Source organism: Emys orbicularis, chromosome 6 (assembly GCF_028017835.1).
Source record: "Emys orbicularis isolate rEmyOrb1 chromosome 6, rEmyOrb1.hap1, whole genome shotgun sequence".
Taxonomy (NCBI): Eukaryota; Metazoa; Chordata; order Testudines; family Emydidae; genus Emys; species Emys orbicularis.
Window position 1 is genome coordinate 19,322,594 of NC_088688.1, and position 24,896 is coordinate 19,347,489.

Below are 24,896 nucleotides of genomic sequence, written 5' to 3' on the forward strand. Positions count from 1 at the left end.
CTGAAACCATGAAAACAGGAGATATTCTTTACAAAGGGCAACATGAACGTGTCAGGGAAAGATATTTTGTACATGCTATGTGAAATAGCATACCGATTTACCTTGGAAGATTGATTAGGTAACATAATATTCGGTAAGTATAGAGTGTGTTGGTATGAAACAACATTCTGGGACTTGTATACTTATTTAAATCTGGTTTTTTTAGGGTTCAAAAATGTTATTCCACCCCAAGTTACAAGTTTGTCCTCTTCTTGCAACAAAACGTATGTACAGCCCCCAATGGGAATAAGGGCTCCGCTACACAGTGCTGATAAAGTGCTTTGAGATCATAAGATGAAAAGTGTCATTCATTCATTCATTCTGCCAGACTGGGGCTTGCTATGGCAGCCAGACTTATGTTTTCTTTCCCCCACAGCCACTGCAGTGTTTCTGAATAAAGACAAGGCAGATCATGCACTGTTTGGAATGCACCTTGTCACAATAGGGTGAATTTTTAAAGATGACATTTCAGCCTTAACTCTGAACTTCCTGACTTTGTGTTTAACTCAGAACCTAATATTATTTGAACTTTGATTATTTTTACAGTTTAATTGCCTTTGCTTTCAAAATCCACCATCATTTTCAGTAAAAGCAAGAGACAACGTATTTGTTACAACCGATCGCAGAAATTTTGTATAAGAGCATTTATATATTCAACCAGCTGAAACTGCTCCCCAAAATCCTTTGCAACCCATCGTATAAATAAAACTGAGACCAACTGAATACAAGTATTTTAATAGAAAGACAATAATATTTTCATCCTATCAGCTAAATGCAATGTAATCTATTTACTCAATTTACAATTGCATATTGTTTATCCAACATAATAGTCCCGTCTAAGCTAATGTTGCAAGGTGTATCACATACATATACTCTGATCCTTTTAAAAGATGCATTATTCTTTTAGAGATGACAATGGCTCGGATTAAATCTATAAAGTTTGCAAATGATTTCTCACGATATATATTAATGTATAGCACAAAGCCAAAGTTATATTTATACAAACACACTTATGTTATGCATCTCTAAGAATCTTTGTTATATTCTTGTCACTGAATATTTAGATTTAATTTATCACATATTCTGATTAGGTAACACTTTGTACAATTAAAGTATTTGGGGGGGAAAGGAGTGGGGGAAGGAGGGGTTGCGGGTTTTGTTTTGTTTACTGTACACCTAGTAAAACACCATTTCAAATTTCACAAACTTAAGGGGTATAGTCCACCTTAAGAATTATTTGGCCTAGAAATATTATTTAAAAAAAAAATCAACAACAACCAGTGTTTAAAAGGTTAAGTATTTCAATAATGTAAAATAGAATTTTTAAAAAAATGTTTAAAGGAGGAAGAGGTTTGATACCATTGTGCAAAAAAGTCAAATGCTTCTGGTTCTTGTGAGTTCAGAATCTGCCCCAAGCAAACTTTCACTGCAGAGTTTTAAGCCCCTGACTGTAGAGGTTTCTAATAGAAACACCTACCAACCTTATCTCCACAGTGAGACTAGACTGCAAACAACATCATAATAAAACTCTCTCCTTATGACAAGAATACAGCAGTATCTGTAATTGTCCTGAAGTGGTCAGCTGTCTACAGGGAAATATTTTTAATTCATAAGAAATTACGGAAAATTTTTGTATGACAATGATTAAGCAAGTAGAAAACAGACATTATAGCACACAAATGTATTGTGTATCAGAAAGAAATATGCAAAATTCTGAATCCTGGAAAAAGCTAATTGTTAATTTTAAATATAAGATAGAAAATACAGCACTGCATCTTTAAGCATTTGTGCCTTACGGCAAGTATGTGGCTTTTACAGCACAAAGCTATTCTGCCATTCCAGAACATTCAAAGATACATTCTACTGTATTTAATATTATCCATTTTACGTACTGGCTTGCTTCTAAATGTAAACAGCTGTGAGGAATATATCATTTGAGGTTGTCATATAAGCTATTAAAAGCTAAAGTTTCATCTAAATTAAATCCACGGCTAACTTCAAGCATAAAAACACTCATAAAAACCTTTGGGGGGGGGGATATATTTCTGTAAAGGGCCAGTAAAAATACATAGCTAAGTAAACTTTAAAAATAGGTATAGTGACTTTTTAGTAAAAAATGTCTATTACTAGCAAATTTTGTTTTCACAATTTCCATATTTCAACAATAAAATGATACATATTCATATATGTCCAATATCACAAACAACACAATAATTGGAACATTTTAAATTAACTGTTCCAATTGTAGCCATGTTGGTGCCAGGATATTGGAGAGACATGGTGGGTGAGGTAATATCTTTTATTGGACCCACTTCTGTTGGTGAGAGAGACAAGCTTTCAGATTTACACAGAGCTCTTCTAAGCTTGTCTCTTTCACCAACAGAAGTGGGTCCAATGAAAGATATTACCTCAGCCACCTCACCTCTCATATTTAAATGGTGATATTCATAGTCTTTCCCTTTCAGATTTCAATTTTATTATTTCTACGATGAGTAGTAATGAGACTACAGTTTCTCACATTCACAGGAGTAAATGAGCCTCTTTAAAACACGTTAGTTTGTAAACTTCAATTTTAATTGGATTTACAATAAAAACAAAAAATCCATCTCAGATTAACATGTTAATTTGTTCATATATTCGGCTAGATTGATTATCACTTAACACTTCCTAATACTCACATTTATAGATAATGGAAATATGGTTATGATGTGAAAAAAGTTGTCCGTTTTTCAGAATAAGATTTTTTTGTTTACAGCTATTGATTTGAAAATCTATCCAATATATTTTTAGCACAGATGTAATGCTGTATCCACATATATAATAGTGCAGCACAAACAAAACTAATGGGAAGGTGCAGAGAAAAATATCATTCTTAGCCATACTAAAACTTAGAAGCTATACTTATTGTAATACTTTCTCGTCTCTATTAAGGCTATTATAAATTTACAGTACATTACACTGAGATAAATATTTTTAAAAGATGTAATATACATTTGTTAAGCTTTTTTCAGTAAAAATAAAAGAAGAAGAAAAAGAAGAATCTATCAAATATTGGCAGATGAGAAAAATCAAATGAAAAGTTATTTGGATCACATAAGAAATGATTATATACAGCTGAAGAGACTTTTCAGCTTTTAATTGCCTGTGATATAGATTTCAAGGTAAGCATTGAAAAAAATCTGTTTAGCTGAGATAGTATCCATATTCCCACAAAAAAAATTAATCAAGGATATTCATTACAAGTATATATCATATTTGGTGCACGGGGAGAGTGGGTATCTGAGTAATTGTTGACTATATCTTTATTTATTAAATAACCCATAACGCCTTTGGCAACAGCTGGATTCCACTGGTTGACACCTGGTATCACACATGCAGACAGCTACTGATGCAGTTACTTTTATAACTCTAATTCAGGTACCTCAGTAGAAAATAAAGATGTTCGCCCTGTATTCTGGGCTGAGACCCATGTAAATTTCTCATAAATCCTTTCCACAAATCTCTTTTAAAATGCAAATCCATAAATCATCATAATACTGACAAAGAAGTTAACCAACACGTGAAACTAATGCTCATTCTATCCAGAGCCATGTACAGGTAACTACCCAAACTTCAGGCATCTTTCCAGAGCTCTCTTTGGAGTTTCCCCTGCTGAAAATCAACATGACCAAGACACATTTGTCCTCATCGTGTAATTAATCACTTCAAAGTTTGGTTAAGTGACAAGATTTTTAGACTATCCTTACCTTGTCTATAGTCTTTATTGATAAATTCTCTATGAGCTTGGAACTGGATTCATTTATAACCACTTTTGATCAAACGAAGCAAAAGAAAACACAAACAAGCTTGGCAGACAAGCAGTACTTACTGATGATGGTAAACCTGGAGGAACTTTTCGAACTTTCTTTGTTTGTACTTCTGAAAAAAAAGATAAAATGCCATTGTAAGACATGTTTTCTTTGAAATTTGCTGAACAACAAGCTACCTGATTATGCTTCTTACAGCTTTAGTCTAGACTTTTAGCATTTTGGTAAAATAAAATGGACACCATTGCTACTTACTGAGATCAGGAAGTTTGATGGTAAGTTGCCGGGAAAGAGTGAATGTGTAGATTTGGAGTGTTAGATAATTTGTTCCCTCCTTAGATGGTTTTGTTTTAAAAAGGACCCTTTTGTGTGCAACCAAGGGAAAGCAAAGAATCAGCTAACATTAAAAAAATCCTGTTTGTATTGCCAGCTGGAAGTACAAGCATGCTCTGTCGTTTTCAGTTAGATTATTGCTTTTACTATAAAATGTTGTTAAATAAAATGAAACTTCAATAATTATTTTTTAATGGGGGAAAAAAAGCAAGACAAAGTAACTCACCCATAGAAGTACTGTGAAGAGGCCTCCTTCGGGGGTTATTGCTAGAATACTGATAGTACTGAGAGCCAGGTTTGGTGGGTGAGAGAGCTCCTGGGTTGCCAATATCCATGTCACCTCCAAGGAGACTTTGCTAAAAGATTTTAAAAATAGATATTGTGAAATCTAACTTTCCCGGCCATTAGCCATTTCTTATTGCTTAAAATAACAATGTAAAGAAACCTGCATGAAGCAAACTGAAATACTATTTAAGAGCCTCCAAGATTTAAAAGTACACAATACTAAACATTTCCAGTTTAGGGTCTTTCCCTTTGCTACGGATGCTTTATAGAGTAAATTCTTTAAAAAAAAAAAAAACAACCCTAGAATTACTTACATTTGAAGTAGACTTACGCCTTTTTATGCAAATACGATCATCGTTTAGCACAAACTTTTGAAGCTACATTGAGGAAATATATTTGAGTACAATTCATTTTCTTCACAGCAGACAAAATGTGTCTGTAAACATATTTTTGGTAACAAAAAAACCTTTATCCTGTTGCTAATATTATGGTTCAGTGTGTATTAAAATAGCTACATTGACTATCTGCATATAGCAAAGACTTTCTGTCTGTGCATGAAATATACAAAGCAGATACCATACAAAATATACACGCCAAGTACACAATATTTGATTAAGATGTAAAAATAAAATTACACATTGCTAAAAATAACCTGGCTAATTTAGCAAGTTATTGGGAAAAAATAACCCCAAAATATCTAAGGCTATTGGAGAGCAGTAGCAGCAGCAGCAGCGAAGGACTTTAAGTATATCTAGTTTATGTTTGTATTATAACTAACAAGATGCACATCCACAAATGCAAGATTTACTCAGTCAAGAAAGGACTCTAGTTTCTATGAAATAGCAGGAAACAGTATCTGACCACAATAAAAGACAAATTTTAGTCTGTAAGAGAGTATGAAAGAAGAACAATTTTCTAAGAGTAAGATTCTATTTGCTATAAACTACATTGAAACTTACCCATAATATATAAATCCCCTGATTATACTCTGCATTGAACACATTGTTCTTTTAATTATTCTGATATGCAATAAAACAGGTGTAGATACTACCATTTATATTAAGAACAAATTTACCATTTAATAAAGAAATTTTAAAATTAAGTACCAAAAATCTAACTTTATCGTTACTTGTAATCAACTTTTACTGACTGAACTAATTACTGTACTTGATAAAGTACAGAATGTGTTTTCCCTAATCTAAATTCTAATCACCATGTCACTCACAACAGACTTAGTAATGCTTCACTAACACACTATTCACATGCAAAATACTCTAAATAGGCCAATTATGACTCTGCCCCTGTTCCCTGGTTAACCCGCTGAGAACTGAAAAATTTCACAAGGCAGTCACCAACTAAAACAAAGGCTCCTTGTTTTAAATTAAGACAGTCTTTTTGATTCCTAAATAGCTCAACAAAGTGGCATGTCTTCTAATGAAAGCAGTTGGTCAAATATGACCCATGAACTGGAAAATCAGAAATTAAAACATTCTTATTCGCTAACTATACTTCTAGAAACATCCAAAGATAACTTTTGATTCTATAAAACTATCTTACTTTTATTCCAGATGAGCAATGTGTAAATAACTAGTGGGTTATCAACAAGTAATCCTTGATTGATTCTATTTTAGGGCTTTTTACATAATGTGCTGTCTAGCATTTGGCTTTATAGAAATTCCAAAAGGATGTAATTTACACAGGTTTTTAAAATGTGAGAATGTTAGTCTCAACTTTCTTGTGGCTAATATCTTTACATTTAGCAATTATTTAATATACACCTGTGGTGACTATCCTCTTTTTAATACACACCTGCACTGACAAAAATGTTTGCAAGTGAATCGAATAATGGCAAAGAAACACATACAAAACTGAATGAAAAAGTTATCAACTCATTCTGAGTATACTATTGAAACAAACATAATTTTATTGAATGTCTTTTACTGAATAATTCATTCTGGAATGAAAGACCGCTAGCCAGAAAAATCCTACTCAACCATGTATTTTTTATCATACATACATTTTTCACATAAAGTCAGACCAGCTAATCTGTACATGGATTATCCATGTGTCTAGTGGTCTGAAAGATTTAACTCACAACCGGCCTTAGAGCTTTCTACATACATCCTACTTGATGTAATTGGATTTTTTTTAAAAGAATATACATAAAAATGGAGTTTGAATTTTTGTACAAATAAAATGAATCTTTGTTAATCTAAAATAATTTGCACACATTATATGTTTTGTTTTCTTCATTAAAAGACCTGGAAAGGTTGTGAGATATCTACAGACAGAAAACTTAAGACAACTATATTGGAAATAAGCAGTGATAAGAATCTTAAAAGCATCCCATGATTTTTTTTTGTTTAGCTATTGGTTACTTCTCTTTGCCACTAGTCGTCTTTTTATAATGATTAATAATTCCTTGGGACCAAACGCTTGATGACATAAATCTACAAAGGTAGATAATAATATGTGGATTATATATAAAGCAGCATTCTAGTACTCTGGACACGTGTGAACAGAAATACACAAAAGTTTCAGGAAGACTGCAAGAAAGGACTTCCAACATTATGATACCGCCTCAGTTGCTTGTAGGGTTTGTTCATTCAAGGAGTCAATGTGTATATTGTTGGTATATGAATGTGCATTACCTTTGCATGTACAGCATGGTCACAATTACTACTACATATTTTACCATCAATAATTTTCATGTAAAGTAGGATGTTCTAAGCAGCTTCTTATCTATAATAAAGATCAGTCTTTCCTGAAAAAGCATTGCTGTCTCTTAATGAACTTTCATCATCGTCACATAGACTAATTTCTTCTTTTTTTAAAACCTTTGTTTTTCACTGGGACAACAAAGTCATTCTTCAAAGCAACACAAACATGCATTTTTGTGCAGTTAAGGACGCCTCCCTAAACACTCCACTGTGGAAAAATAAGATAAAAATATATATGTATTTATTCTGAAATGCAGGTAAATAGAACAATGGGCATTTATTATTGTTCAGCCTACATGTCACATTATTAATGGCCTGCAACAAAAAGAACGAGAAAACATTTACAAACCATGAAGCCACAGATTACATACCATTTAAGGCTCTTTGTCCATATTTGCCCATAATTGTACGAATTATTAGGCATTCAAAATTCATATTTGCCATTAAGAAATGATGGACTTGCAAGTTAAGTGTTACATCTGTCAAACTCCTCTCCTGACTTTAGACAGGGTTAAAATGGTTGCATGTTTTCCATTTAGTGCAAGCTAATGTTCTGATGTTATCTTTGCGTCCCACCAGCATACTACCCAGGAAACACAGGAAACAAGATGCTGCATATCTTTGAGCTAAACTGTATAAATCTTACAGACATATTCTTGCAATTTAGCATACTCTGTGCAAATCCCTCCCCCGCACCCCTGCCGCCCTTCAGAACTGCATAGTTTGTAGTGTACATTGTATTATCAAAAACAAAGAATGTAACACTGAATTTTCCAGTCAGATTTCAAAGTTTGAGTTAAAAAAAAATTACAGAAGAAAAGCAATCTCAACACAGCAAGATCCATTACCAGATTCAGACATCCAGCAGTTTTGTCAATTTGGATTTTTTGTTTGTTTGTTTGTTACCTGGAACTCGGTCTGTGTTTCTAACATACCCTCAGCCCTGTCTTCTTTTAATTTTAGCCAGGGAACCTTCACTTAATCCAGAAAATGAAACCACAAATTGAGTTTTTTAAAAAGAAAAAAATTGTATTGATCAAAACTGATTAATACCTGAGTGGTAGTTTAAAAAAATTGGACTGCTTCCATCATACAGCTGAAACTTTGTGTTTCAAACCAAAATGATTTTTTGCAACCAAATAATTGTTTCACTTTAATCATTTTTTAAAAATCTAATGGGTGGGAAGTAGATTTCTGAAACTATTATATTTACCCTTAATTACAGATACGAGTGAGATTAGAATAGGATGAGTGCAGCCTTTTATGAATATATAATTAATTCAGATGCAAGGAAAATGACCTTGAATGTTGTAATCTGGGAGTTGGGGTCGGGAGGGGGTGTTCCCCCACCATCACCCCACCACAGGTTAGGGGAAAATATCTGCAAAAAGGCACTTTACTGGACTTCCCATGTATTCTGTTTTTCGTCATTCCCCATTACACTGTGATCAGATATCAAACACGACGAGATCATGGGGGATGTTTTAGAACAAAGAAAACCAGTTTTAGATGAAACCAGATTAAGCTCCTTTTCTGAACTATTGCCAAATTCTTGAGAGTTGAATCCATGTTGGAGTATTCTAGTGCTTGCACAGCTGCAATTCTATTCTACAATCACAAACCTACGTGATGTAGAGTGACTGGGGGCCATATGTTCCCCAGCACAGGAGGCAAAAGGGTCTAAAGGTTCAAATAAATGTCAGGAGGGACTGCATGGAGGGGAAAGGTGACTGCACTATAGTATTCTTTCTTGTCATGTAGTTGCGTAAGAATCTCCACACCACTTATGTGATAGTGCTGCCATGTGGCACCGAGGATCCTGTGGCCAGGCCAGTGGTGGAGATCGGGATAGGAACTCAACGTGTTATGCTCTTCAGGTGAAGAAGCATAATTTAGAGATCAAGTGCATTTTACAATTGCAGCACGACAGGTATTTCCACACAACGCATAAGGACCTATCACTGCAGCCAGGCAGCCTTTGTGAAAAGTATTATTGCAACTGGGAAGGGTAGGGAAGAGGAGTTCAGAGCAGTGTTTAGCTGCAATGGAACTCTGAGTCCATAGGACTTTCTCCAGCAATTCCTGTAGATCTCCAGAAATAACAGGAGTACTTGTGGCACCTTAGAGACTAACAAATTTATTAGAGCATAAGCTTTCGTGGGCTACAACCCACTTCTTCGGATGCGTAACCTAACCCAATAATATGTGACCTCCTCTTCCAACAGCTTCTGGCTTGCCACTCCTTAGGTAGAACAGTGTTGTGGTCTCAATCCACATGATGCAAGGCAGCAAGAGGAACACTGACCTTTTCTGTGGCAAATTGACTTTGTACAGATAAACAAGCCTGAAGGCTGAGGACATAAAATGCTGAACTATTATTAGTATGTGCGCACACACACACAATCATAAATATATATGTGTATGATTATATTATACACACACACACACACGACTATACCTTTATTATAACTCTTGCATATCATGTATCAACTTAAACCAATAACAAGATAATTTGATAATAAACATAAGAATTAGAGGAAACCACCGTCTTCATGTAGAAAGAACACAGTAAAATTATTTTTCAGGATTCTTTCCACATTCTTTTTTGTGAAAGGAAGATTGATGGATCTGCCTAGCCTTTAGGATGAGGAAATGAAAGTCGGTATTTTTCACCATGTTTTGCCCTTTGTCACATTCTTACTGTACACTATGAACTCAATTTGCAAGTTTTGAAGTGCTACCTGCAGTATTGCACAGTGAGGACGAGGAGCACAAGATCATAGCTACACTTCCTCCCTACTCTTTTCCAGGTGATTTGATTCATGAAGGAGGAAGGCTCAGCTCCTTGTGGATGCACCCCCAAATACACTACTATGCACACATGTATGGAGCGAGAACAATCTAACTGTTGTAGAGTGCTTATACATCATGGAGCAGTAGATTATGTGTAATTATGACTTTTTTTCAGAAAAAAAGCAAGGAGAGAGGTGTGTGTGATTCTCCTTAACATGAAAAATTTACATTTTTCAGAACCCTCCCACCCCACATTTTCAGTCAATGGGATTTGGCTCTTATGTGCCTAAGTCCCTTTAGATATTTAGGCTCCTAAATCAGTTTGGCTAATTGCAGTGAGGCCTAAATACCTTTGAGAATCTGGGATTTTGTCTATTACAAACTTGCAACCTAGTCAACCTGAATGTGCCAAAACCACACTTAATTAATGCTGAGATGGTTAAATAGGAGTGTTGATCTTTAACTGTCTTGTCTTTTGTGATTTTATTTCCACAATGTTCTACCATTTTGAGACAACAAACTGCAGCATAATCACTTTCTCATACATAGATATGGGATAGAAATCTGAATCTTACATTTTAAATGCTGGAGAAGAACCCAGAATTCCATTCTATCATTCAGGCCTCAGCCTCTTCTTCCTGTTCTGGGCTAAGTTTATGAACTTTTTATTTGGTAAAATCACATTGACTAAGTAATAAAGACGTTCCATACATTCTCTGAATTGTTTCTCAGTTATCTCCGTCTGTGGTTTCAGTTCTTTGTTGTTAATTATATTATTAAACCAGACTTCCACTGAGACTGTGACAACAGTGTCATCTGCCCATAATCTGCCAAGTCCCTTCAAAAGCTCCTTCAATGACTTTTCAGAAGTTTAGCACCTCTTTGTAGAGCCCTCTGTTGTGTAAAATATGCACACTATGTTTTTATCTAAAGTCCTCATGCTTAGTGTAAATTTCAGCCTATTCACGGTAGCTGAATATGCAAATATAGAGACAATTTCTTGAGTTCCACCAAATGTATTTGTGAAGCTGAGCCATCAATTCTCCTTATTCATACAACAAACCATGACCCTAAAAAGTGTTTGAGGAAGAATTCTGAACTTCCATCAAGTGCTTTAACTTTTCTCCAAGAGGTTTGTATTGTTTCTTGAACACCGAGTCAGAAGTTTGGGTGACTGCACCTGAGAAGCACATAATCTTTTCCTTTTCTTTCCTCTGTCAGAGTAAATGGCAAAGAACTCTTTGCCATTGTTTTTTCTCCATGGTTAGACGATATCTTTACCAACCTTTACACAACATTCTGTGGCTTTCTTTTCAAATGTTGACCTATATCTTTGTAAGAATGCTTGTAGCTATTACAAGGTAATTTCTCATGTTCAACCAACCCCCGTGCGTTAATGTCCTTAGCTTTGATTCTCTGAGTTCTTTTTTTATAATTATTCTCTGCCCCCATTATTTCTTCACTTGTATTACTTAGCAACTTTCAGAGATCAATTATCTGCCTCTCATTTGTTTTTATGGAATAACCATAGATTGATCATTTTCATTTTTTGGGCATCAAAGACAAACAAAACACTTCTCTTCAATGAATCTGATGTTGAACCACTGATGGACAGTCAGGAATAGGGTTTTAAATTATGTCGCAGCTTCTATGTTTTTATGATGGAGATGCTGATGATGGAATAAAACATCTCACTTGCAGAATCAGCAAACTCAATGTTCTTCGCTTCTACTTCAATAGATGAATTTTCATTTGGCACTTTTAACCAAAATAATCTATTTTTTCTACACTTTTTAGGTAAGCATGTGCACAAATTCTTTTTAATTTTTTGTACTTAGCAACTCTTGACAAAGTTTACTTTTTACTTCAGAAGAATTATCTGTATTCATTTCTTCTGTATCTTCATTCACTTCTTCCCTACCGCTTCCTTCAACTTTAGGCATGAAGGGTCAGATAGATTCATACACTGCTGTTTGGTGATCACTAAATGCTAATCATTTGTTTGTAGTATTGATCCACAGCGTTCTCATTTACAGTGTAGCTCACTCCCTTATGAGTCTCACAGTATCTGGTATTTTTCTTAAAGCCCCAAGTCCCAGCATTGTGAGAATCTCAGCTTTCACAGTTGTGGAGAAAATGTGGAAAATGTGACCCAAATGTTACCTAAAGGTTCAGAAAGGAGAAGAAAATAAACCTCCTCCAAAGTTATCATCTTTAAAATCTCATGATTTTTAACCCAATCTTGTGATTTTGGGGGGAGGGAGGGAGTGACTCATGACTTTTTAAATGCTTGGGGTTGAAATTGCTGAATTTACTATAGTCAGAATGAGAAACAACTACCTACTGAGTCCACTTTGAAGACTAAAAAAAATATGTTAACTAACATTGCATATTATCAGATACCATGTCCAGCTTCCAGAATTTTGTAGAGGCTGGTAAATCAAGCATCCACAATATTCACATCTTCACCCACTTCCCTATCCAACATCCAATGTATGCTCGGGGTTCTACTGATCGCCATATTTGGGGTCGGGAAGGAATTTTCCTCCAGGGTAGATTGGCAGAGGCCCTGGAGGTTTTTCGCCTTCCTCCGCAGCATAGGGCAGGGGTCGCAGGCTGGAGGATTCTGTGTGGGTGGGTCAGCTTTTGTGGCCTGCATCATGCGGGAGGTCAGACTAGATGACCATATTGGTCTCTTCTGACCTTAAAGTCTATGAGTCTATGAGACAGCTGATTCCACATATTAGACACATTCCTTTCTCCAACCACTAATGATTCCACCCATCCTCCTTCACCCTCTAGATTTCAAGAAAATTCGCCACCTTTCTGATAGTTTACTAACATAGGTCTAACAAGGACTGTAATGTTCTCCACTTCATTTTTAACTTTTCAGAATACAGTTTTCATTCACAAAGTGGAATTTGAGCCTAATCTTTCTACTGTCAAAAACTTTAATCTATATGTAAACAATCCAGACTGACAAAGACATTTTTAAAAAAACATAAGAGTGTTGTAAAGGGTCTGCAGGGAGGCTGGGGAATCTAGATCTTAGAGTTCTACACAAAGTCCATTACTCAGGGAATCCCATCCAGGATGAACTCCATTCAGTTTGCCAATCAAGAGAGGTGCAGTTTTGTGCCACCAAAGTTGATAGTACCCATTCATCTTAGTTGCACAGTTGTGCCGCGTAACCAATCTAATAAGATATTATAGTCAAGAAAGTGTCGCAAACTTAGACCAAAGTGATGCAGTTTATACACCAACCTAAACCAAATCAATGTGAATATTATCTGAGAGGTAATGGCAGAATCCTTTTCCAGGGCAGGATAGGCAATATAGAGCCAACTTTTACCCTCAGTTTACACCTGTGTAAATCCACTGATGTATAGGTGCGCTACAAGAGGGGTAAATTAGGGCAGAATTTGGTCAATAGTCAATATTGGATCTGATGTGGATTGCTGCTCAGCTGCATATAATTAAACACTGTCTGCAGTATTTCTTACAAAGCAACTCAGTGATGCTAGAACGGAGAACTGCCACATCATCACACAATTCAATTGCTCTACAACTTCTCCCTTGTGTAAATAAAACATCCACTCATTGACCTCTTCTATGCAACAATGCAAATTAAACATTAAGAGAAAATCTGCCTATTTCTGTGTCCCTGCACAATGTATATGATAAGCAACAAAATGTAGAAAAAAATATGTCTGCTTACAGACACTTTCTCTGCCTCCCCCCAATACAGTACAGCAAAACATACAAAAGCTCAGTTATATTAAGTGTTTCTGTATTTTAAACATGCACTATATCAGAGCACTGGCATATGATGTAAGTGTTACCAAGGTAACTACCACTTAATATATAGTGGAGTAATAGTCAAATAAAACTCATGCGTGTTGGCATGTAAATTAGAACTGCCCGATGGTTACGAATAGGCTCATGTATCCTCCTGTTTTACCGCTTTTCACATTCTTTTAAAGAATATATTACAGTGTAACATCATTGTTCGCAATACCCAATTCCATCCACTTTTTTCCAAAGTTTCTCAAATCCTATATCCATCTGGTACTTATCAGCAATGTGGTCACTTATTGGGGATGATAGGAGGGGAAGAATGAGGGTTAATGAAGTGCAGAAATTCGTACTGTGCAATGAAAAGAGCTTTTTTGCATTGTTTTCCCAGAGTAAAATACACAAGAATTGCAGGCAACAATTCCCTAGTCAGTCTATACTACTTTTCCAGTTCAAGTGAGCCCTTTCGTGTATAATTCAATAAGTATGTTCTAATCACTACTTGCCTTAAAATGTTCCTCTTTGGCAAATTATTTCAAAACCTAAAATAGAGCAAATTTTAAAACACCTGTTAACCTAACAAGAAAATTAACATCACTCTTCCCTGTGTAAACATTTAACTATAAAGAGCTTACTACAAGAATAGTGGGTCGAGTTGTTTCAGACGAGGTAAAATATCCTGACATGCTTCAGTCTTTAAAAGGTGTTTAGTGGCTGAATTCCCATTTTTAATAATATAACTATTTTTCCCTTTGAATATGAGAACACAGAAAAGGCTTATGCAAGTTCAAATTCAAAAAGAGTGTTTTTCTGAAATTAAGAGTTAGCAATATTTTTACCCAAAGAAAAATTACATTAAAAACATCCAAAAGACCAAAAAAACTTCCTGTCTTTAAAACAACTAACAAATGAATCAAAAACAGCTAAATAATTTAATTGCTTAGAAGAATGTTTTTGTTAACTCATTACTGTTTGTTGGTCTCAAAGATACTACACTGTCTACACTGCAATGTAAGGCTAGGGTTGCTAGAACTCCAGTTAGCAGACCCTGGGTTTGTTAACCTAGGGCTTGAATGTCTTCACTTATTTGTAACCCCCGATTAGGAATTGTTGAACCCTGGATCCCAACCTGAGGCTTCCGCGTCTACACTGCCTTATGCAGGCCCAAGTCCAATCATCCCTATCTCAGACTTCCTAGAGCCCTTTCAACATGTGGCCGCTCTAGCCCTTTGTTCATGGTGCGGTGTGGAAAAACTTGAGTATCCACCAAACTTGACTGTTCAGAGCACAAAGAAAGTTGGCCCATAGGATTGTGGAATACTTTTGGCGAACTCCCAGAACACAAGTTCAGTGGGGCTATGTCTAAACTGCAAAAGCAATAGGACTTGCACCCTGGGTCCCAGCTTGAAGCAGGCTCAGACTCTCCATGCCTGTGGGGCCCTGGGACCCTGGGTCTGAGCCTCGGGTTAGTGCGATTTGAGTGTAGACGGAAGGAGGGGCAGGCTTAAGCCTGAGTTCAAACACTGGGCTTACACTGCAGTGTAGACATACCCAAAGATAAGCAATACTTATCCCTTTCTTATCCAGAAGCAAGCAACTGTGTGTAAAATAATGTTATCCAGAGACTAAAAGCAATTTAAAAATCTTTCCACAATCTAGCATGTCAGATACTCAGGCATATGAAAAATGTGAACAGATCTGTCTGTCAGACATATTTTCAAAAAGACACTATCGAGTTAAAATTCATATAGTTACCTAAAAAAAGTGGGAGGAGCAAAGAAGTGGAACTTGAACCATATATTTGTATTAATGGGAGAGGACATAAGGAGCGGTACTTGAACCAAAAAGGAAGTTTAAATTGTGAAAGGGGTTGGAAGCAGAGTACATGTTGCATGCTCCTCTCTCTGCAACTCCAAGGAAGCCCGTCCAAAAAAGCACCATGTGGTTTGACTCAGCAAGCCACATATGGCCCACTTGATCCTTCTCCTGCAAGTATGTTAAAGGACTGCATTCTTTTCCTCCTCAGAGGATGTTAACCTCTTCCACATAGAAGAGATCTGTTGGGATTGCTGCACCAGAGTCTGCATGGACAGAACTCAATAACTTTTCTTTTCCCCTGGAGGAAGACAGTATGCATGTCCGTGGATACAACCGATGCTTACTACTTTACAAAACTGCCTAACATGAAAGACATTCGTATGGTAACAGGAGGTGGGGAAAAGATGATTATATTCTTTAGAGTCAGATGAAAACTAAAGATTATTTACCCAGGATGGGATAAACAGTGTCTTTTTCTGCTGTTTGAATGCATGTCTGCAAATGAAATTCAACTCTTGCAAATACATTGCTATGCTTTGCTATGGTTTGGTTTTTGGTTTTTTGGCAAAGGACCCTTAAAAATTATCAAACTAAACTGATTGGCATTTCAATACTACTTAAAAATGTATTGGTGTTCACTGTCTTCATTGTTATAAACTTATGTTTATTTTGTATTTTACAGAATCGGGTTACTCAATCAAATATAAATATGTATTTTATTGACATATTAATTCATTCAGAGATTTTTTTTAAAAGTGGAAAGTATCCATTTAACTGCATTTAAATTCCTCTCTCCTAATTTCAATATTTTTATACGGTCAAAATCTAATAAATGCAGTCCAAAGGCCATTCACATGGAAATACAGCTGTAACAACTGTACATATTATTGTAACACAAAACTAATGTCAAAGAAAATCCAGAGCAATCTTCATTTTAAGTACACCCCAACACCTGTAAAGTTTATGACACTTTGAGTTTTCAGACAGGATAAAAAATTATACTCATCCCCACAACATATATCAGCAAATTCAGCTGATGTGAGCAATGTGAAAAAAACAGCATCCTTTTTTTTTTTTTTTAAGCTGAGATGGGTAAAAATATAGAGGTGGTATGGTCCTGGAAGCCAAAATAGAGCATGACACACCACACAGTTATACCTAGCCTTCTTGTCAGTGGTCTTTTAGTTAGTTTAGCACTGCGGGAAAACTTCTGAATTAAAAATGTGCATGTGCTTTCAATTAAAAGCTTAAGAATAAAGATTTTGTTTCCATCTCTCCCTTTGCAGTACATTCTGCAGGCTGACTGCATCACACAGCCAGCAGGTGTAGATTCCAATCCTAAGGAGAGAGAAAGAGGTGAAGTTTTATTGCCTGGGTGCATCAAGATCACCAGGTGGCTTCTTCATCTGTGCCAGACGCTTCCCATGTAAAATAGGAAAGAATGAATTCAACAAACTGAGAACAAATTAGTGTACATGTTTCACTCCATCAAACCTTTATGATAAATGACAACTTCCTCTCCTACCCGCCCCAAAGTCTCTATCTTGATATATAAATGCATTACATATATGGTGGCCACCATTAAAAAGACAGTATTTATGCCAAGGATCAGGCAGTAGTAACTGGGATACTGCAGCATTTCTCTTTACTTAGAACTGTGGGAACTGTGGGGACTGTTGGCATGTGTTGGCTTTTTACAAATATAGTGGGCCCAATCACCAAACCCCAAGAACTAGCGGTCACCAAATGAAATTAATAGGCAGCAGGTTTCAAACAAACAAAAGGAAGCATTTTTTCACACAACACACAGTCAATCTGTGGAACTCCCTGTCAGAGGATGTTGTGAAGGCCAAGACTATAACAGGGTTCAAAAAACAACTAGACAAGTTCATGGAGGATAGGTCCATCAATGGCTATTAGCCAGGATGGGCAAGGATGGTGTCCCTAGCCTCTGTTTGCCAGAAGCTGGAAATGGGCAATAGGGCATGGATCACTTGATGATTACCTGATCTGTTCATTCCCTCTGGGCACCTGGCATTGGCCACTGTCCGAAGACCCAGTATGGCCGTTCTTATGTTCTTAATCACCCTCATACATGAAAAAATAACAATAATGCTTTGCATTTTCATAGAACTTTTCATCTGTAGGAGAGCACAGGCGAGTCACATCATACGCGCATTTAACTTATGAGAATTCAACTATACGCGCTCAGCAAAAAAAAGAAAAACAACAAGATACCTATAAATAGTGCGGGTGATTCCACCCAATGAGCGTATGCTCCGGAGTGAGCGTGAGATGAGAGATGTGAATCTGCTGTTCCCTCAGTCGGTCTCAGTTCCCACGTGCCTCTCATAGTGTGAGCATCTCGCCACGCTGAGAGTGATTCTAGTGTTTAAAAATATGTATTTTTCGTACAACATGGCCCCTAAACGCAAGCCAACTACTTCATCTGGTGCTCAACCGAAGAAACAGCGATCTTTTCCAACGCTGGAGGAAAAACCGACTGTGTTGGACTTATTGAGAGACGGTATGTCGGTCTCCAACGTGGCGCGTAAATATGGCCGCAACAAATCTAGCATCTGTGCCATCAAGATTCGAGAGAGAGAAATTCGTCAAGCCGTGGCATCAAGTGCTCCAATAACTGCTAAGGTGACGAGGCAGGTGTGAGATAAGACTTTACTGAAGACTGAAAAGGCATTAAACTTATGGCTGGAAGACATGAATCGTAAACGTGTGCCTATCGATGGCAATACATTGTGAGAAGAGGCTTTTAGCCTCTACGCGCTGTTCAAACCTCCTGCCAAAGAGGGACAGCCTTCTGATGAGAAGGAATTCAAAGCCAGCCAAGGTTGGCTTAACAGTTTTAGGAACCGCTTCAACCTCAAAAACGTGCAGACTACTGGTGAAGCTGCATCTGCCAATGAAGAGGCAGCAAAAGCCTACCCCGAACAATTAAAGAAAATCATAGAAGAAAAGGGCTATCTTCCGGAACAAATTTTTAATGCTGACGAGACTGGGCTCTTCTGGAAAAAAATGCCCAACCGCACTTACATTTCGAAATCAGAAAGACAAGCCCTTGGCTTCAAAGCAGCTAAAGACCGTGTGACTGTGTTGTTTTGTGGCAATGCGGCTGGGCATTTAATAAAGCTGGGCTTGCTCTACAGGGCTGCAAATCCCTGTGCCCTAAAAGGCAAGAACAAAAATCTCCTGCCTGTGTTCTGGCAATCAAATAAAAAGGCTTGGGTGACGGCAGCATTATTTCTGGATTGGTTCCACAAGTGTTTCATTCCGGAGGTCAAGCGGTACCTCGAAGAGAAAGGACTTGACTTTAAAGTGTTGCTGATTGTAGACAATGCTCCTGGCCACCCTGAGGCACTCCGGTTTGCACGTAATGACGTTGAAGTCATCTTTCTCCCCCCCCCCAATACCACCTCCATCCTCCAACCTCTCGACCAAGGTATGATTTGCGGTTTCAAGGCCACGTACACGTGGCTTACGTTCTCACAGATATGTAGCACTACGGATGCTGATCCCAATCTTAATGTGATGGAGTGTTGGAAGTCCTTCAACATTGCTGATTGCATCATTTATATTAAACAGGCAATGGATGCAATCAAGCCTGAAACAGTCAATGCATGTTGGCAAAACCTATGGAAAGAATGTGTGAATGATTTTAAGGGTTTCCCTACCATTGACAAAGAAGTGAAACGCATTGTTCAGGTGGCCAGGCAAGTGGGTGTTGATGTCTTCGTCAACATCCTTGAAGAAGAAATTGAAGAATTAATTGAGAGCCATAGGGAAACATTGACTAACGAAGAGTTAGAGAAATTGATAAAATCGTCTACAGAAGACAAAGATGATGACGATGAACAGGAAGAGCCAGAAAGTTGGAATCTTCATAAATTTGCTGAAGTGTTCCAAGCAGCGAAACACTTGAATGATTTAATTTCTGAATACGATCCCTCTATGGAACGAAGCCTCAAAATCACACGGACGATTTGAGACCGTATCAAGAAATGTTTGAGCAGCTCAAGAGACAACAGCGACAGTTGCCGATCACCATGTTTTTCAAGGAAAAACAGCCAGCAGCAGATGAGCCTAAGCAATCAACTTCTCGAGCTGAACCAGAGCCAACCACTTCGTCTACGACTCGCTCTCCGTCACCCAAGCTCTCCGTCACCTCCATTTCCTGGATCGACATCAAGCCCTGACGACCCCCTGTAATTACCCCCTGTAATTACCGCCTGTAATTAAAAATACAGTACTGTAAAATTATATTTTGCATATGTACTCTTTATTATATACTGTACATTACTGTATACATTATACATATTACTGTACAGGGTTGTATACACAAAACCATGTACAGTATACTGTACTTTATGGGCGATTTAAGGGATTTTCAAGAGTAATTTTGACTATACACGATTTTCGCCTTACACGCTGACTTTAGAACCTAACCCCCGCATAAGATGTGACTCCACTGTATGCATTACTCCTATTATATAAATGGGGAAATTGAGGCAAAGAGAGGTTAAGTGACTTTCCCAGGATCACACAGTAAGAGTTTGTCTACAAGCTGAATTCCACTGGTGTGATTTTAAACCAATTTAGTTAATCTAGTGTAAAAGGCTATGTGGACACTTATTTTGCATTAAACCGGGTTTATTTCACTTTACTTTAAACCAACTCTGAGGAGGTTAAAGCTAAACCAAAATAAGCCACTCAAATGAAATAAAAGTGTCTACATGAGAATGTAGAGATTTAACTAAATAAGTTTAAGTTTGTATATAGACAAGGCCTTTGGTCAGAGGAAGTCGAGAATAGAATCCAGGTACTCTGACTCCCAAGTCTGTGCCTACCCACTAATAATTCAACCCTGAATTTGAACTGGGAACCTATGGGCAGCAGCCCAATTTAAGGGAACTCTTCCCTCCCCTGGACCTATGAAAAGGTGAAACAATGCTCCAGGGTCCAACCACTTGGTCATGTTTTGGACAACAGCTGACAGAAAGAGGGAATCTGCAGTGCCAGAGGTCCTCTGCAGCAAGACCTGGGAAATTGTTCCAGAAGGAAAGTTTTACTTGTCAGTGGCAAGAGGGATTTTCAAGCCTGACCAGCACAAGTTATTTAGTACCCTTGTTGTTCTCAGCATAGGCACCAAAAATTGTATGGACATAAAGGCTGAAGACCCACCACTTCCAGGTCACGGGGAAGACATACTGGTAGAGCACTGTAAAGAAGCTTGCAGTGCCTATATCACGTGGGTAGAGGACTCTGGGTAAAGGATTACAGTTTCCAAGCCTGTCAGTCGATCATCTTTCACTAGTGTTAAATTCATTAAAAGAAAAATTAAAAACCTTAAACCTTTCTAGTTTTCCACTAGGCAGGATGAATTGCTCATCTTAATGCAATTACAGTAGGTTCACTTTGCATCCAGTTTTTGTCACCATGTCTATTTATCTAACACATGCATTGTAAAACTAACCCCATATGTTATGACAGTATGTAAAAAAGATAGAAATACCCCTGTGCATTACATTCCAGACATATATTCAGTTTTATTGACATTATATGGATATTTTCCCCAAGATAGTTTTGAAAGGCAAGGATATGGAAAATATCCACTTTACCTGAACCACAGTGTTGACTAGATCTACTTTACTAGTAAAATAAACAGGCTCTCTTAATAGTCAACCTAGCCCTCCTTTCAAAGAAAGAAAATCGTTTTTAAAAATAGAAAAGCCTATAAAATGCAGACAGATGGCCACATTCTGCCATTAACTTCAAAACAAAATAAAAATATTAACTTTCTCACTGTTGCTAAACATACTGCAGCAAGCATTATATGTCTGGCAGACATATACCTCATCTGCTGCAAAGACATAAAGACGTACCTGGCTCCTCTGTTATTATTTATTATGTGGTAAGCACCAACAATGTATTCAGCAGTCTTCACAGCAATGGAACAAAAAAGAAAATCCTACTCCAAATAGTTTCCAAACTAAACAAGACACAGAGAACACAGGTCGCATTAGGATGCCCAGAAGAGAGAATCATGTACTGGAACATGGGTCTGTTGTTGTTTTATGCATTCACTTCTGGAATGCTTATAAGAAGTAGGTCTTTAGGAGGGATCTGAATGTGAAGAATATCATGCCTGGCAAACTGGCAGATGTATGCAAAGGGAGCATCACAGTACACTGAGTTGGAGAAGGGGACAAAAGTGGTATTGCCAGTGATTTATTATTATATCATCTGCTGGATAGAGAACCTTTCACCTCTAGGTCAATTACATACAGCCCAGTTTCTCAATGACCAAAAATGTTTACCAACTAACAGCTCCTGGGTTATGGTTTAGTGGTTTCTGTCCAGCTCCCAAAGGACACGTATCCATACCACTTAAACCAAAATCACAATCCGCTCTAATTGGCCATTTTATTGATAGCTTCTACAGAGAGGCCAAAGTATAATGGACAGTGACCCTGCGGGCAATCTATATCCCATGGTAGGGCTGATGTACACTGGCAGGACCAGTGTGGGCAAGTCTGCACTGCTGCTGCCCCTGGAATACCTGTTGTATGGATAAAGAACTTCAAATCTTTATAGCTGCCTTTGTGATATCTTTCAGAAGTGCTAAATACATACAAAACCCCAATTTAGTAATAAATAATAACAACAATTTAAAAAATAGCTTTCAAACCCTAGAAAGTAGAGCTGGTTAAATGACTGTTTTATATTGAATTAAAACGGGCTAGTTAAATATGGTTCAGGTGTGAGGTATGGAGGAACTACTGAAAAGGGTGGGCTGTGCTCCACCACAGCCCCACACCTGCCCACAGAGAAGGGCTGGCACACCAGGGAGAATAATCTGTGCACCCTAAAGTATGGAGACAACTGCCCATTCCCTGCATGCACTGAGAAGCCATAAGAAAGACTGTGCCTCAAGATTATTATTTGTTTTCTCAATTTATGTCATTTGCATGTTCAATCATCTGATTTGTGGGCGCAATCAGGTACTAAATTATCTAGATTATGCTTGCAAATAATTGAAGATGCAATTATTGTATGTGAAAATAATGGGCAAAAAGAGGGAGGCCAGGTTTTGAAACTCTGACCATATGTATGTAAAGGGATCACTTTAAACTTCACCACTAAAATGCAACCACCACTGAGAGACTGGTAACTATTACAATAGTGCAAACCACATTTCACAACTGCTTTTAGAGTGAGAAGTGAAGTAAAATATCTTTCCCAATTAAAGCAACAGGCATTCAATGTACTGTAGAAAGAATTTAATAGCTGTGACAGCCAGTATGTAGCCTAAATTTTATCTGTGGTAAAAATATTGATTACTTTAATAGTTAGTGTTCTTTACCTGTGTTTCTTAAAAAACTTATTTCCCCATCTTAAAATGCGCTGAATGTGAAGGTCCTACACCTCCTTTTACATGATAATTAAGTTTGACTAAAGCTGCTATATATATTCATCCTCTCACAAAAAAAGCAGGTAATTCACATTAGACTTAGGCCTTGTGTACACTGCCACTTTACAGCGCTAAAACTTTCTCGCTCAGGGGTGGGAAAAAACACACCGCTGAGCGCTGCAAGTTTCAGCGCTGTAAAGTGGCAGTGTAGACAGTGCACCAGCACTGGGAGCCGCGCTCTCAGCGCTGGTAGCTACTCCCCTCGTGGGGGTGGTCTTTTTACAGCGCTCGCTGGTGCCATGACTACACAGCCACGTTAAAAACCGTGGCAGCGCTTTAACGTTGCTAGTGAAGACATATCCTTAGATGGTGGCAGAACAGTATAACTTCTATGTGGGAGAGAAACTATCTGAAATGGTCTGTTGGAAACGGGCAATGTGCCAGGATGTGCCAAATACCAAAAAGATGACAATGGGGAGTTCGTGGAAATTGGAGGAAAACTGATGCTTTCAGAGAATATTACATTGTTTAGCAGTAATCATTATTTTAAAAATTGCCTTACTGTTAAAAAGCATCAGAGGGGTAGCCGTGTTAGTCTGAATCTGTAAAAAGCAACAGAGGGTCCTGTGACACCTTTAAGACTAACAGAAGTATTGGGAGCATAAGCTTTCGTGGGTAAGAACCTCACTTCTTAGGTTCTTATCCACGAAAGCTTATGCTCCCAATACTTCTGTTAGTCTTAAAGGTGCCACAGACCCTCTGTTGCTGTTAAAAAGCAATATTTCAGTAATAGTGCCAATTAAATCTAACTTTGTTGCAACTAATCTGAACTGGGTATCTGATGTAGCCAGTTGGCCCATTTAGAGGGAACAAAGATCTCTGGCTTATTAAAGGAGTCAGAGAAAGAACTTGGTAACTAGCTCCCTGTGTACACAGTCAAGGGCATGGAGAAGACTGCAGTCTTCCACTGAAGAAGTGCCAAAGACTGGCTGGTGATGTGCACAAAGGCCAAACATCCAGTTTGGATTTTGCTAGTATATCAGGATTTATACACCTACTCTTGAAGAAAGAAAATTTAAAAGCCAGATGATCTTTAATAAGCAAGAGTAGTTAGAGCATTGATTTTTACATTTCATCCAAAGGACAGCATCCCCGTATGCTATACTTGTATGTTTGGGGCGTACAATTCTGACTCCGATAATTGCCAGAATTACTTCTTATAGGACTGTGGCTTGTCATGACCCTGCTGAGTTTAGGAGCTATGACAAGATCACAATATAACGCGGTTTGACTGCAGGCACAAATAGAGCTTCATTTTTTGGTAGCATCTTTCACATTCAAGGTATCTCAAAGCATCAACTCAATATACAATATAATATAATATACAATGACTGCAGCAGCAAATGGAGCAGCCATTGGCACTCAACCATAGTACACACCTACTGCTGGACATTATAAGCAGCTATATTATTTGGTGTCCAGGATATCAGTTTTTGGACAGTGCTTGGGGAACTTAAAGCTTTTATGGTTTAACATCTGATCCAAAAGACTGCACTTCAAAAAGTAGAGCATTTCCCTTTATAACTGAACTTCAGTGTTACATTTCAGCATTTCTCCAGTTATGGAGCAGACTATGAACTTTTGCCTTTCTAGCTAAGATTCAGGAGAACGCCTACTAAATAAGCCACACAGACACCTGAACTTAAGTTTGTCACTTTTATAAGTTTGTCTGACAAGAAAACTTTTACTTAGGTTATTAAATTAGTGTTACTACATAGGTCAAACCACAATATAACCATGGTCACAGGGTGTTTCATGGGCACTGGAACTGATTTCAGGACCTGGAGTAACACTTCTGCCTTCCAAAGTGAGACAATTCAG

General features: G+C 37.5%; 1 protein-coding gene across 8 annotated transcripts in view; it reads right to left on the reverse strand.

Annotated features, from left to right (window-relative positions):
- Positions 1–24,896, reverse strand: part of TCF4 (transcription factor 4) — a 314,022-nt gene that overhangs the window by 113,042 nt on the left and 176,084 nt on the right. For 5 of the 8 annotated variants that reach the window (XM_065406724.1, XM_065406726.1, XM_065406728.1 and 2 more), the window contains exons 6-7: positions 4,405–4,534; positions 3,908–3,957 (exon numbers count right to left, since the gene is read on the reverse strand). The exons of 2 other annotated variants lie outside the window; for them this stretch is intronic. In XM_065406724.1, the coding sequence (XP_065262796.1) occupies positions 3,908–3,957; positions 4,405–4,534 (180 nt within the window). Of the gene's footprint in view, positions 1–3,907; positions 3,958–4,392; positions 4,535–24,896 lie in introns of all 8 variants that reach the window. One more of the 8 variants, XM_065406729.1, reaches the window with a different exon arrangement.